This window comes from Sphaeramia orbicularis, chromosome 21, assembly GCF_902148855.1.
Source record: "Sphaeramia orbicularis chromosome 21, fSphaOr1.1, whole genome shotgun sequence".
Classification (NCBI taxonomy): Eukaryota; Metazoa; Chordata; class Actinopteri; order Kurtiformes; family Apogonidae; genus Sphaeramia; species Sphaeramia orbicularis.
In genome coordinates this window covers 42,167,125-42,182,221 of record NC_043977.1, presented here as the reverse complement: position 1 = coordinate 42,182,221, position 15,097 = coordinate 42,167,125, and the positions used below count along the sequence as shown (strand labels likewise).

The 15,097-nt window shown below is 36.5% G+C and overlaps 1 protein-coding gene across 1 annotated transcript in view; it reads left to right on the top strand.

Annotated features, from left to right (window-relative positions):
- Positions 1–288: 288 nt before the first annotated feature.
- Positions 289–15,097, top strand: part of parp4 (poly (ADP-ribose) polymerase family, member 4) — a 50,174-nt gene continuing 35,365 nt past the window's right edge. Inside the window, exons 1-10 of the mRNA XM_030125568.1 lie at positions 289–327; positions 1,262–1,389; positions 2,891–3,083; positions 4,196–4,328; positions 7,140–7,218; positions 7,306–7,410; positions 8,509–8,667; positions 9,326–9,463; positions 9,626–9,793; positions 13,927–14,078. Of these exons, the coding sequence (XP_029981428.1) occupies positions 1,264–1,389; positions 2,891–3,083; positions 4,196–4,328; positions 7,140–7,218; positions 7,306–7,410; positions 8,509–8,667; positions 9,326–9,463; positions 9,626–9,793; positions 13,927–14,078 (1,253 nt within the window). The 5' untranslated portion in view covers positions 289–327; positions 1,262–1,263. The remainder of the gene's footprint in view (positions 328–1,261; positions 1,390–2,890; positions 3,084–4,195; positions 4,329–7,139; positions 7,219–7,305; positions 7,411–8,508; positions 8,668–9,325; positions 9,464–9,625; positions 9,794–13,926; positions 14,079–15,097) is intronic.

The following is a 15,097-nucleotide window of genomic DNA, read 5'->3' as shown; positions in this document are numbered from 1 at the left end:
TTTACATATATTTTGTAGGACATACTACCTCAGATTTGTAGTCTGTACTTGGAAAACATGGCCTATGTTTACTGTAAAAAAAACAAACAAAAAAAAAAAAACGCATTAGTTTGTAAATCAAATTTTGTGTTTACAAGAAAAATGCTTAACTGTCTGATCAAATAAATCGTTTCTTTTTAGAGTGAAAATGGGATTTTTATTCTTCATTTTTCCGTTTTTCATGGCTACAGGGCTTTTATTTTGTAAACAGACCGGATGTAGCGGTGTTCCGTTACTGCTAGCTTAGCCTCCTGTGGTTTGACAGCAAACAGGAAGCAGCGGCTGCAGGTAAGTAACACAATACTTAACTTTTGTGATAAAAACTTACACGAACCTACTGTTTTATATATATGACATCTATAGTTTATTAGTCAGAACGCTAGCTTTTAGGTTAATGTTAAAGTAAGACTATTTTTAACAGCTAGCTAACGCTTTTTCTACATTAGCTGTTAATTACTTATATTTGCAAAACACAGAGCTAAGATATAATTAAAACAACATGCCTGATAAAGCAGCAACAATTAGACATAACCTATAACCAGCTATATATTTTTAAGTGTTATTTTTTTTAGTTCACGTAATGAACTCAGCAGAAATCACATCGGTGTTATTTGTAAATTCGCTGTTCTTATAGTTTTATACACTACAGATTTCGTGTTCTGTCCTGAGATGTGCTGTAGGTTGGTTTACTTCCGCATATCACTGATGCAAAACTTCCACATACATGTACTAAACAGTTGGTTGGAAGCAGAAGAACTTAGATAGATAGATAGATAGATAGATAGATAGATAGATAGATAGATAGATAGATAGATAGACTTTATTTATCTCAAGATGGGAAATTACAGAATAATAATAATAAGAATAACTTTATTTAAATAGCACCTTTAAAAACTGAGTTTACAAAGTGCTTTGACAGACAAAGCGGAAGAATTGAAATAAACAAGACGCAAGCAAAGACACTAAAACAGAAAAACAACACAACAGTCAAAGAACAGACAACTAGAAAAACATGACACTCCGAATAAATGTAAAAATACTGAAGTAGAGAGGGCAAAGATTACAGAGACATACCATGATGTTGTCAAATCAATATAAAAATGAAGGAATGGAATAAGACAACATCATGTATGTCAATATAAATGAATAACCAAAAAATGGTCAAATTAAATATTGAAACATTAAAAAGAGACACGATGACATAATGTGTTTGTGCTTACAGGCATGGCTCTGTTTAAAGACTGCTCTGTGCTTTTGGAGCTGAAAAACCTACCTTTCAAGGAGAAGAGGAAGCTGAAGCTGGCAGTAACAGAGAATGGAGGAAACATTTCGTTTGTGGTCAATAAACAGGTCAGATGCTGTGACCACTGTCACTGTGGGTGTTTCTGTCACTCTGCTCTCAGCTTTGAGCTTTTAGAAAAAAGCTGAATAATTTCCTTCCCCAAAATGTAAATCTCAGTGATTAAATTTGCATGTTAACATTACATATTCATTGGAAAATTCTCCCACTTGCTTGTTGAGTTATATTTTTGATGGCTTTCTGCTAAAAATGCATAGGTCTTGTAGAGATTTGTGGTGATTTTTTCCACTTAGTTCAGTTTTGGCATGAGGCTTTTAACAATCTGCCACAGTGGCTGATCTCTCGGGGAAATGATCCCAACATTTTATGAAAATGGTTAAGATATACAATTACATTTCAATTATTATCATGATGGTTTTATTGCTCAGCCTTAAATACCACACATGCATAACAACAAATCATAAATCACACATAAAGAAAGGAAAACAGTAATTTTTAGAGACACACCAATACACATCTGTTTGGCCAGTATGACCCTTAATGAGTAATATCACCAGGAAAGTTGGACATTTCAGCTATGGCCCTTGTTTACCTCATCTTATATAACAGGTTGTTAAAAATGTATGATTGAATTTGTTCTTATTCAGGGATGTTGTGATTGTGTGAGGCCTTAAAGACATTTATTTTTAAATAGTGAACATTTCTGTGTTTCTTTGAATCAGGGTGATTGTTTTTTAATTCTGCCATATTTTTCCACATGGCCAGATCAAGCAGTGGCACAGGGACACATTTCATGTTCAATACACTCTGTGTTGAAAACTAAATAACTTATGTCCATGTTTAATACATGTATGAGTAGGTCTCAGTAAGTACTTTCACATGACACATTACAATTTACAAAAATAAGATAAATTACTGCTGCATGACACGTGGACTCAAAATGAACATCTTTTTTTTTTTTTTACTTTACGCAAATGTACAAAACATGCTGTTCTCATAAGAAATTGATACTAAATGAAACATAGGGCTTTAGCTATGACATTAAACTACAGTTGTGATCAATATTGGATAAAAATGTTTAAATGACAAGTTTTTATGTTGTGACAAGAGGACAGGAGTTTGTCACTTTGTTCTGTAGTCAGAGTGAAAGACTTTTCTGGAATTAAAACACTACAAATATGCTAATAAACTTTTATTTAATATACATATTACAACTGAAGTGATATATACAGCTAATAACAGAGTATATTTGATTAATAACTTGATTGTACATAACCTTTCTATATTCTTGTACTGTTGAATAATTAGTTCCTACAGATTCACAGACTTAAAATATCACTTATACAAGCAAGAAAAAATGTCACTATTAAACTTAATAGTGCATTTACATATATATCCGAAGTATAACTTTACATAATCAATTATATCTTTTTTTCTACAAGCGATACTGAAATTTTGTAAACTAGAGTTGTTAAGCAAAAAATGAGCCTGTTTGAGAGATGATAGGTGAAACTTTAATTTTTGACATTGATGTTCACTTTGGTCCCACAGTGCTCTCTGATAGTGACCAGCGATGTGTCCAGTCTAAGCTCCAACAGGCTGCGTAGCATCAACAAGCACAAAACGCCTGTGGTCGGAGTGGATTACGTGGACAGCTGCGTGGAAGCAGGTGTTCTTCTGCCTGTGGATGATTTTAAGTTGGAAACTTCATCCTCCTCACCTTATTCTTTTCCTGAGTTTAAAGGTACAGATGTTATTACACATTATTTAGAGGGAAACCAGCCTCAAGTGTCGTGTTGATACATCATGTTTCTTCATATCAGCTTCAGTACTCCTTGGTATTGATTCTACTTGTGTGTGAACTCTGTAGCTCCATTCTAACTAAACATATACCCCCATTTATTGTTTTAATGATGGATTAAGCGAGTGTTGTCATTTGGCGCTTTTTTTTTAACTGTAGCTTTATTCAAAATGGCAGAGATTTGCTGCTCCACAGTGAAATTGCTACGACAGAATATAACTTGTTTGACCTTAGGAAAGACACCAGATGCAGAGATTAGAAGAAGCAGATGAAACTGTAGTGCTGTTTGAGAACTGCTTTCAGTCCATAATAATAGAATGGTAGCTCTGTAAGTTTGCGTTTATGTTCCAGTGGAACAGAAACTTTCATTTATGAACATCATTTAAGTTTCATGTCAGTCCAGAATCTGCCATAGGTATTCAGTTGGGTTGAGATCTGGTGATTCATATTTGTCAAACTGAAGCTTCATGCCCAGTGTATGGTGTGATTGTTACCAAAGAATGGAGGACAGCAGACAGTAATTTCCTTTTCTTCAGTTTGTCACTTATCTGGATGTAAATTGATAGAAAATATCTGTCCTTTTGCTTCTTTTATGTGGAATGTTTGACTTTAGTTACATGCTATACATATGTACATATATTATATTATATTATATTATATTATATTATATACACACAGAAATGTTATTGATAAAGATTGCCAACTTTACCTGTAACCCAGTCAGCAAAAACAAAGACACTCAGTGTAAATCACCTCCACCCAGTTTCAATAGAATGATATATGATGCTTGTGTTTGCGTTTACCACAGAAGTCATTGTGTCTTACCTTACAGATACTGGGTCAAGAGTTAGTTTGAATAGGTTTTAAGTCAGCAGGTTTGACTACTTAAGGACAGATGAGGGGTGTGTGTACAGGTTTCTGTGGAACTAAATCACATGTTCAGGAGGGATTTATGAACTGATTGGTCCTTGAAAATATTTTAATGGTTCATATGGTTTGAAATGCATCCAACTGTTTCTTGCTAATGTGCATGTGCTCTGTCTTATGCAATATAGTATTTCAAGTGTCGCAGAGTAGAGCAGCTGCTAAACCATCCAAAGCCAAACCTGTGGACTCTGTAATCTGTGGACCTCTGACTCAGAGGGCGGAGCCTGAGTATGGAGCAGGAAGTGTCCTGGAAAAATTCAGGTTTGAACAGCAATCATATAATGGGTCATTCTCTTGTTGGACTTGACAGGCAGGGTGTGTTTAACCCTCTGGAGTTTGAGTGTATTGTGGCCATTTTTGAATACTTTCGATTTTGCCTTCATATATTTCATCAAAAAGCTGTTTACCTTGCCTTATTTGGTCTTATTTTTCAGCACAATGTCACCTGTGTGACTGTACAGTTATTTTTTTTTTTTTATTTGACATAACACTGAACCTAAAATTAAAAAAACATGAAATCCAAGTAGGAAAAAATTTGTTCTACAAAATTCTAATAATAATAATAATGGATTAGATTTCTATAGCGCTTTTCAAGGCACTCAAAGCGCTTTACATTATTGATCCATTATTCATTTGCTCTCACATTCTCATTCTGGTGGTGGTAAACAATGTTTGTAGCCACAGCTGTCCTGGGGCAGGCTGAAGCGTGTTTCTCACCAAAAATATATTGAATGAACCACTTTTATAATGTAGAATACATATATATATATATATATATATATATATATATATATATATATATATATATATATATAGAAAACTTTCAAACATTAACCACAAATTTAGCAAATTACAAAGTTATATACTACTATTTAAATGAAAATGCAGGCAATACTTAAGGCATTTTTTTAGGAAAACTACGTGCAACTATTTATTATAAAAAGATCTGGTGTCACAATATGATGGACAAACATGTTCAATGAACCATTTTTACAACTATTACAACTATATACAAACAATCAGGTGTCATAAAATGCCACACAGATCACTTATGCCACTCTCTAAAACAGTTTCTTTCCACAACAATTCAGAGGGCTGCATCTGCCTGGCACTGCTGATCTCATGGTGTAAGATGAAGGTATTTGTGGTGGTAATGTCCAGAAAGTACAGCAACAGTCTTGTACCAGCGATCAGATCCTGGGTAATAATCCAGTAATACTGGATGGAATTCCGACCTGTCCATGCTGTGTTTTTACCGTCCTTTCGTGCACTGAATGCACACCAAACGTCATAACACTATGGCTGAAAATTATGTTCTTATTATGTATCTTAAAGGAGTGATATTTTGCTTTTTTAAATGGATTTATGCATTTTAAAACATTTCCCTGTGCTCTTCATAAACTATAAATGCTATGCTTGGGTCTGAATTCTTCATTAATTCAACTCCACAGGTCCATCTTCAACCCTATTTCTGAGTAATGACACCAGAAAGGTTGTTTTGAGCACTAGCCCTTTAAATGCACATGAGCCACTTCACGCCCCACCCCCAGGTTGTTGACAGTGCTGCTCTGTCCATTCAGCCACTTGTGTTTGTTAATACAACCAACAACTGAACATTGTAGGTAATTGACTTGAAGTTTGGACATATTTTCAGTATGGACTACAACCGCTGCTGCTGACAAACAGTTATGTCGTATTTGGAGAAATGTTCGTCAGAAGTCTTGACCTTATATGTGCAAATGTTGTGACGTAACAATTTATAGACGCAACAAATTAAGAAAGAATTAAAACGCATTGTAGAAATCGACTTGATTTTTGCCAAAATTAATATAAAAATAGCTTTACAGCACCTTGAGGGTTCAAATTCAAACAAAGTCAAGACTAATAAAAGTGAGTTTAGCAAAATATGACCCCTTTAAGTGTGGTTTTACTTGTCCGTTAAACATTATTGACTTCACAGTATTACTTTGACTTCTGTACTTTCCACACAAGTTGAAACGAAGACTCAGCGAAGCTCCATCTTGCTGCTACGTCGTCTTAAATCGGTCATGTGATCAGGACACACACACCAGGGACTCCCAAGGGTTAAAAACTCAGCCTTGATGGCATTAGCTGTCAAATTATTTAAGACCTGTTATGAAATACATTTTGAGTTACAATGCCTGACCAAAGAAAAATCCCTGCCTTATCTAAGTACATAGTTCAGATCCATTCATAGGATGATTACTGCAATGATTAACATGTTTCAACTGCAAACAATGACACAGTGAACACATGCTGTAATTACCTCCGCCAAGGAGGTTATGTTTTTGCCAGGGTTTGTCTGTCTGTTTGTTTGTTTGTCTGTCCGTTAGTGTGCAACATAACTCAAAAAGTTATGGACAGATTTTGATGAAATTTTCAGGGTTTGTTGGAAATGGGATAAGGAAGAAATGATTAAATTTTGGTGGTGATCGGGGGTGGGGGGGCCCTCTGATCAGCCTTGGCGGAGGTCTGCGCTCTCCGAGTGCTTCGCAGACCTCCGCCAAGGCTGATCAGTGGCCCCCCCCGTGGGCCCCCCCACCCCCAATCACCACCAAAATTTAATCATTTCATCAGTGTCCGTTGCACACTAACGTACAGACAAACAAACAGACAGACAGACAAGGAAGAAATGATTAAATTTTGGTGGTGATCGGGGATGGGGAGGGCCCACGGGGGGGGGCCACTGATCAGCCTTGGCGGAGGTCTGCGCTCTCCGAGTGCTTCTAGTTAGTGTTATGGGTTTATTAAGGTTAAGGCTATATGATGTATGAGGAAACTACACATTTTTTGTTTCCTCCCTCTGTATTATTTTCTCCTTATAGGCTTTAAGAATCATAATATGAAAGACAGTGGTTGACATACCCACCTGTACAACACATTCACCATCACAGCGTGCAGCCTTCTGAATGTCAATATTTAGGAATTTATTTATCAGACATTAATTATTCATGGTAAACAAATTTTCTCACAAAATGGTAATCCTAAAGAATATTGTTTAAAAAAGTTTCTAATCTTTGCTTTTTATTTGTCAATCTTTCTCATTCACAGAATTTATACAGAAACTGATCCTGACCTTCCATCGTATCCAGATCATTTTCACGTGGCCAAGTATTCAGTCTTTGAAAAGGTAACTGCAGTGAATGTGCTGTCTTTGTTGTTGTTCTGTTTATAGTTAATGTATTTACTACTTTCAGTCACATATTTTTCTCTTTAGATCAACAGCAATTCTTGGTGTGTGTTGGAGCTACAGAGTGTCAAAGGACAGAAAGGGCAGCAGTATCGTGTGGTTAGATATTGGAAAGATGACATAGGAGCCAAGGTAAGAAGTCTGACTTCTGAGCTAGGAACTGAATACTAGAGCTCGACCGATTAATCGGCCTGAAACAATTTTTATGTTACTACTTATAAAATATAGATTCATATCTTTTCCCAAAAGTCTGCTCTCCCCAGCATAAAAACGACCACATCTACAACCTGTGGTTCCCCACAGGTCACATTCTAGTCTAATATAAGACTACAGCATTTTAAAGTTGTGTAAGTTATCTTTGGGAGATAAACCAAGATGGAACTGTTAATTTGTATGTCCACCATTATCTAATATAACTATTATATCCTGTGTTTATTAATGTTCTTGTTTTATACAGTATATTGGCCAATATATTGGATATCAGCTTTTTTAGCCCCCAGTATTGGTATCAGCATCGGTCCCAAAAATCCCATATTGGTCAGGCTCTACTGAGTACAGCTTTGTGGAAAAAAACAATAATTATCATTGTTATGATGTATTTCTCTATTGTCATCATTATATTAAATGTGTAAAATATAATTATGTTAATTGTTATCAGGATTTTAAAAATATGTTTACATTTGAAATGGAAAGAAATAATGATCGTGGCAACATTTTTTGGACGCATATCCTAAATCTAGTCATGAAAAATAAAACTGAATCTGAATCTCCTTACGAATACACTAGTTTTACTTATGTTTTAATAGTTGTTGTTAAATTAATTGTCATCATTCATCAGTTTCTTTTTCATTTGCAATTATGGTTATTTGTGTTTAACTAATATAACTACAATTTGGCATTAGTTGTTTGCCTTTTTTGAGCTCTTGTGTTTGTTATGTGCAGTTTGTATTCTCCCACATTTCTAGTTACAAACATTGTGCTGTAAAACAAAAATAATATTAAAAAGTATTTGCAGTAATAAAATGAGGTAACATTCAATTCTGATATTATTAGACTTACTATCCATGGTTTCTATTTTGTTTTTCATATATTCCTGACTCATCCAAACCAGATGGAATAGTGATACATTTTTAGTCTGGGTCAACTTCTTAGTTATCAAAACAGTCAACAGAATGACTCAGTGTGTTTTCTACAAGCAGAAAAAACATAAGTCTGTGTTTGTGCCAACAGAAAGCAGCTGTGAGGGATATGCTGGTGTTTCTGTCCACTTCAGAGGAGGCTTTGGAAACGTACCAGGCCTTGAGAGACTCTATGAAGACCACTGGTCTACAACTGAGGAGCAGCAGCTCCCTAAAGTCCAAGGGTCTCGGATCTGCCCCCCTTCAGCAGGTCCAGAAAATGCATTAGACACAATACTCAGTCTGCTGACAAAACTGCAAGTAATAATTATGAAAAGGGTGCCTTGGGCTTATAGCAGATAACAGTGCACATAATAACTACAAAACTGTGTGGATGTTTTACTTTTGTCATGTGTTTGAGCATTTATTCACCATAGCTGGTCAAAGTAACACATAAGGCAGTCTTTTCACACCTCAAATTACACAACGAAGCTAGTTTCTTTTTATTTTTAAACAACGCTACTAATCAATACCCTGACCACAGCTTTCATGGATCTTGGTAAACTCTGCACCACTCTTTCACACTGCTGCTGCTGCTCTTTATCATTCACAGTGCAAGAATACAAGCACAGTTCAGGTCTGGACACTTTTTCCACCACTGAATGTGACTAAGTACTGTTACTGACATCATGTAGTAGATCAACAACTTTAAAATATCAAAACCGACTCATAAAAGACAAAGGTGTTGATGGCTGATGTTTGTTGAATACAGACACAAGAATTGGAGGCTGTTCATGCAATAAATGACATCAAAACAAACCATGTTTTAAACAGAGTTCACAGGTTTCTAATACACTTTCAGGGAGTTGTTGCTGCTTTTTTTAATAGCTAACTATAAGTAAATTACAAGTATCCTGTGTAACCTGCAGCTGCTGCTGGAGGAGGAGCTTAACACAGGGAGCTTGTCCAATGAGGTTGGTGTATTTGTGGAGCTGTTGTGGACTGATGCCCTGGGAGGTCTTGGTAGCATCCTGCGAGAATCCATCAACAACTTGAGTCTCAATGATGTAAGGCCTTCTCTGAGGATGACTTTTGACATTGTCAGTTTATTGTGAACATAGTACTGATGACAGACTTTAGCCCATTGTTTTGTTTTCCCTTCCGGGAAAGACTCCCTGCATTAAATTAATTATCCCTACATGTGTCATCCATGCTGTGTATCTGTGTAGGTGAGCAGGGCAGAGGGACTGTTGCTTCAGGCTGCTAGGAAGCTGAAGGATGGGAATCACATGGAGGTGATGTCTCTTCTAATGGAGGTTCAAACTCTGATTCCACACGCAATCAAGAACATATTTCCCACTGCCAAGTTCATCTCTCAGGAACTGGACCTCTGCCAGGTAAAGCATGCTGCAATGCATGGAAATGTGCATACACACCAGCATAAGGCATTATCACCCATCCCAATCCCCCCACCCCTTTGCCCCATCCCTATTTTGGAGTACTGTTCACTTGGGCGTGGCTCTTCCAAATGATGCAATATGAGTTTGGAGTCTCAGTCTAAGAAACGGGACAACACTCTTTAGAAATTAGTTGCACATAGTCCCTCCAGGATGTTGCAGTCACAATAAATAAGACAATTTCAACTGATCGATGGGAATTACCAGTAGTTTTGTTATTTTAGTAAGATTATAATGGCATGTTTTATATATTATAATGTGTATCCAATCTCTAACCCAGTGGTTCCCAACCTTTTTTGGCTCTGACCCCATTTTAACATCACAAAATTCTGCCAACCCTGGACATTCAAAACTGAGACATTTTTTTGCTAAAATTAAATTGTTTTTGATCATGTAATAGTTTGCTATACTGTGTTGCAAATAAACATAAACTTTAGATAACATTTAGGCTATATAATGTATATAATGCACCTTTTTGGTGTCTGCTTCTCAGTTTCTCTTGGAGATGTCTTAGCGGGGCCAGGCGGGCAAAGACATTTTTCCATTCTCTGTTCAGTCCAGTTTTCAGACTGCGACTGTGTCCGGGCAGGTTGAAGCGTAGTAGCGCACGTGGTCACATGATTGGGTAAATCAAGATATGCCCTCTCAGATATTATATCCTGCATTTTATTTGAACTTGATTTTTATTAGGAAAAGTGTGTGGTGTTTTAATTATAATGAAATACATATTGAATCATTAAAAAATATATTTATTTATTTATTTTTTTTTTTTTATCAATTACTAGAAATTTCAGGCAACCCCATTTGAATTCAAGGTGACCCCACATGGGGTCACAACCCCAAGGTTGAAAAACATGCTTGAACAAGACACAACTGAACTTTAATTAAAATTTGAGAGCAGATTAAATTAAAGACCCAAACATCCACTGGTGACCAAATTTATTTAAAAAGTTAAATAAATGTTGATCCACTAAACCTATCGATGCAGGTAAATAATTGGTGTAAATGCAGTGTGTCATCTTTTCATGGTCATTAGATACGACCCATTTAGATGTTCAGAGGCTCCGTAGTGAACGTGGAAACACTGTCATCTTCTACAACATTGATTCACCAGTAAAACCCATGGAGTTTGATGAATGACAGTGGATGGAGACACATGTTTTTGTGTTCAGCTAATTTTATATTTTACTGAAAAAGTCACTTTTTCCTCCATTTTCTCTGATTATGATACAATAACCCTCGACTTTAATTTGAGCTTTTATGGAAATCAATCAGGATCAGTGAGCTAAATGTAGGAGAGGAAAGGCCTGATTTTCACTTAAGAATGCAAAACACTGAGCATAATATTAGAATAAATGTTGATAATTCAGTCAAGAAAAGTTAAAAATAGAGAAAAAATCTTTTGCGAACTGCCACAAAAGTAACACTGGGTTTCTATGGGTTAAGAACAAGAATTTCACAGAAAAAGAAAAGAAAAAAAAGACCAAACAAGAAAAGCACTCGGAGAGCGCAGACCTCCACCAAGACAGATCCGCCTCCCATGCGTGTTTGTTTGTTTGTTTGTTAGCAAGGTAACTCAAAAAGTTATGGAGGGATTTTCATGAAATTTTCAGGAAATGTTGATACTGCCACAAGGAAGAAATGATTACATTTTGGTGGTGATCGGGAGCAAGCCTAGACCTCCGCAAAGGCAGATCAGTTGGCTCCCCCCTACCCCTGATCACCACCAAAATTTAATCATTTCTTTCTTGTGCTAGTGTCAACATTTCCTGAAAATTTCATGAAAATCCCTCCATAACTTTTTGAGTTACCTTGCTAACAAACAAACAAACACGCACGCACGCAAACACACAAAGCAAAGTGATCACAATACCTCCTGGCGGAGGTAATTATCCAATATTTCTTGTCCTTTTTTTGTAGTTAACATGTGTTGAACTCCTCTGGACAGGTGTTACCAGATTTACTGCACTAATTCTCTGCTGTTTAATCATCTGTATTGATTAATTATGTCTGGTCTAGACCAGCTCTAAATGTAGACTGTCGTGAAATAACTTTTGTTAAAATACTAAAATAGGATTTGATTCTTTTTTTTTTTTTTTTACACCAGTTTTCATTCAACTCATCTCAAATGTTTCTTATAGTTTAGGCTACTATAGTCCATTGTTTTGATACTGACTGTTGCCTGTAGAAGCCATTTAGTTCAGGGTTTTTTTTGTTTTCAATCCCTCCCTGTATTTTTTGTTGTATGTGAATCAAGAGGTTCAGTACAATCCTGAAAAAACAATATAGCAAAAGGTGTCCTAAGACATTAGCACAGTATTGTTTGTGACTAAATGACAGAACTAGACAGGTGAATCTACCGGCACACTACTAAAATGCTATTCAGTGTTATCCTGCTCAGAGAAATTGTTGCTCTGTACTGATGTTAGAGCAGGGAAATACAAAAAAATGTGCTCCTGGATTATTAATTGTGTTCCATTTCATTGACATTGTGAGCAGTGACTTTCCTGAAGCGCTTGTTACCACAATCAAATTACATTTAAAGCTGCAACCAAGGTATTCCATTACACAAATTTGTGCAAAGATGTACCTGCCGATGCTTTAAGAGAGTTTTCTTATATCAGTATGTTGCAGTTCTTCAGTTGTTTGGTGTCAGTTGGCAAAAATTCCTTGACGTACAGTATATTGAAATTCAAGTGGTCTGAGAATTCTACCCACTTCTGTCCACGTCAAGCTGTAGAAAATCAACCCTGTGATGCAGACCTAAGTTACTCAAGGAGGTTTTCAGATGGGTTAGGGGAAGTTAAATACATGAATGAATGGTTCAGAATTCTTCAGACACACCTCCACTGCACTACTCTATGGCCTGAGAGGCTTGGATAAGTGGCTTACATTATGGTTCTAAACCCATTTTTATTAGTCTTTGATACATTTATTTGTGTATTTTGACCCTAATATTTCAAAAAGTTTAAATTTGAACCCTCCAGGTGCTGCAAAGCTATCTTTATGTTCATTTTGGCAAAAATCAAGTGGATTTCTACAACCCATTTTAATTCCTTCTTAATTTGTTACTTTTTTTAACCAGTTACGTCACAACATTTGTACATATATGGTCAAGACTTCCGACGAACATTCCTCAGAGTACGCTGTAATTATTTGTCAGCAGCAGCGGTTGTAGTCCATACTGAAAATATGTCCAAACTTCGAGCCGATTACCTAAACTGTTCAGTTTTTAGTTGTATTAACCAACACAAGTGACTGAATGGACAGAACAGCACAGCCATCAACCTGGAGGGGGTGGGGCCATGTGCATTTAAAGGGCCAGCGCTCAAAATGACCTTTCTGGTGTCATTACTCAGAAATAGGGTTGAAGATGGACCTGTGGAGTTGAAATAATGAAGAATTCAGACCCAAGCATAGCATTTACAGTTTATGTGGATTACAGGGAAATGTTTTAAAAATGCATAATTCCATTTAGATAAGCTAAATATCACTCCTTTAACCTTGAAATATAGCTCATTATTTTATACCAGCTTACCTTTGCTCTTCCCTCCCCTCTGGAAGGACATTCAGGACACTAAAAACAATAACAAACAGACTCAAGTGCAGCTTTTACCCACAAGCAGTTAAATGTACCCCCTCCCTACTCCAATGGACGATGCAATACTCACTCTACCTCAGTGCAATAATCACAACCCATGCACCTTGTTTTTAATTTTACCTTGTATATGTCATTTATTACCTGTATATATCCTTATATGTTGTACACACTTCTTTTCTGCAATTAGCTTTTGTATATTTTAGTACAATTTTAGTAATATTTGTTTATTTAATATTTTATCTTTGTAGTTTTTGTATATTGATATTCCCAGTGTTTTTCAGTATTTTGTGTGATATTTTTATAGTCTTTTACACTTCAAGTGTGGGCTGCTGAATGGATTTTCATTGTTCCTGTGACAATGAAAATAAAGATCTATTCTATTCTATTCTATTCTATTCTATTCTATTCTATTCTATTCTATTCTATTCTATTCTAACACAATCTTTGTTATTTTTGTCCCTTTTTTCTTCAGTTAATTAGAGATGTTCTAAACGTCCGTGAGATGACCCTGAGAACCCCCAGACCTTCCTCGTTGGGAAAATATCGTGCTCTGAGATGCAGTATTGAAGCCGTTCCCACCAGTAGCTCAGAGTTTCAGAATGTGACGGCCCTGCTGCAGGACAGGTAATGTCTTTTCGCAACGTAAAGAAACCTTTAACAATCTGATCAATCCCTGGTCATGTTTAAAAAACTCCTCAAACACCATCTGTTCAGCGCAGTCTATGACGTCCCCTATCGCTGCACCCTGAACTGACTCTTTTCTCCTCTTCCCCTTTCTGTTTGTCCACTGCTTTTCTACTATGTAAAGAGTCTTTGGTCCAATGGAAGATAGGATATAAACACTTAATCTCTCTTTCTGTGCCTGCTTGACTTTTTTGTTGGAAACTGAAAAGATTTATGTTTTTTATAGATTGTTGAATGAAGCATGCATTCTTGAAATAAACATTCTTCTGTTATTTTTATGGCAGAATAGGCAAGATTATTTTCCACATGTCAAAAAAAGTACTTTCTGGTTAAAAGCTTTGAGCATCTAAACACACTTTATTTGAACTGAGTAAGATAAGCTAGGATATTACTTTATTTATCCCACCATGGTGAAATTTCACCATTAACAGCAGCAACTTACAACAAGTAAGTGCAAAGAAAAAGACAGGAAGAAAAACTATAAACCAGTGAAAAAATGAAATATATACAGAAAAAGAAGAAATTTGGATTTTATATAAATAGGGACAAATGACCTGCATTATCACTCCCTCTTGCTCTGGGGGTATAAAAGTCTAGTGCTGAAGAAGCTACTCAGGGCCTCTACAGTGTGGTGCAGGGGGTGGGAGGGGTTATCCATGACGGATGGCAGCTTGGCCTACATCCATCTGTCCGCCACTTCCTCGATGGAGTCCAGCAGGCAGCCTAGGACAGATCCAACTTTCTTAACCAGTTTATGCCTTCTGTCCTTGTCTGTACTGGCCACTCCCCAGTACATGATGACAACTACTACTGCAGAGGTCATCACAGTGTCATAAAACGTCTTGAGAAGAGCCCCGCCCACTCCAAAGGACCTCAGTCTCCTTAGCAGGTGGAGGAAACTCTGGCCCTTCTTGAAAAGGGTGTCTGTATTATTTGTCCAGTCCAGTTTAATATTAAGG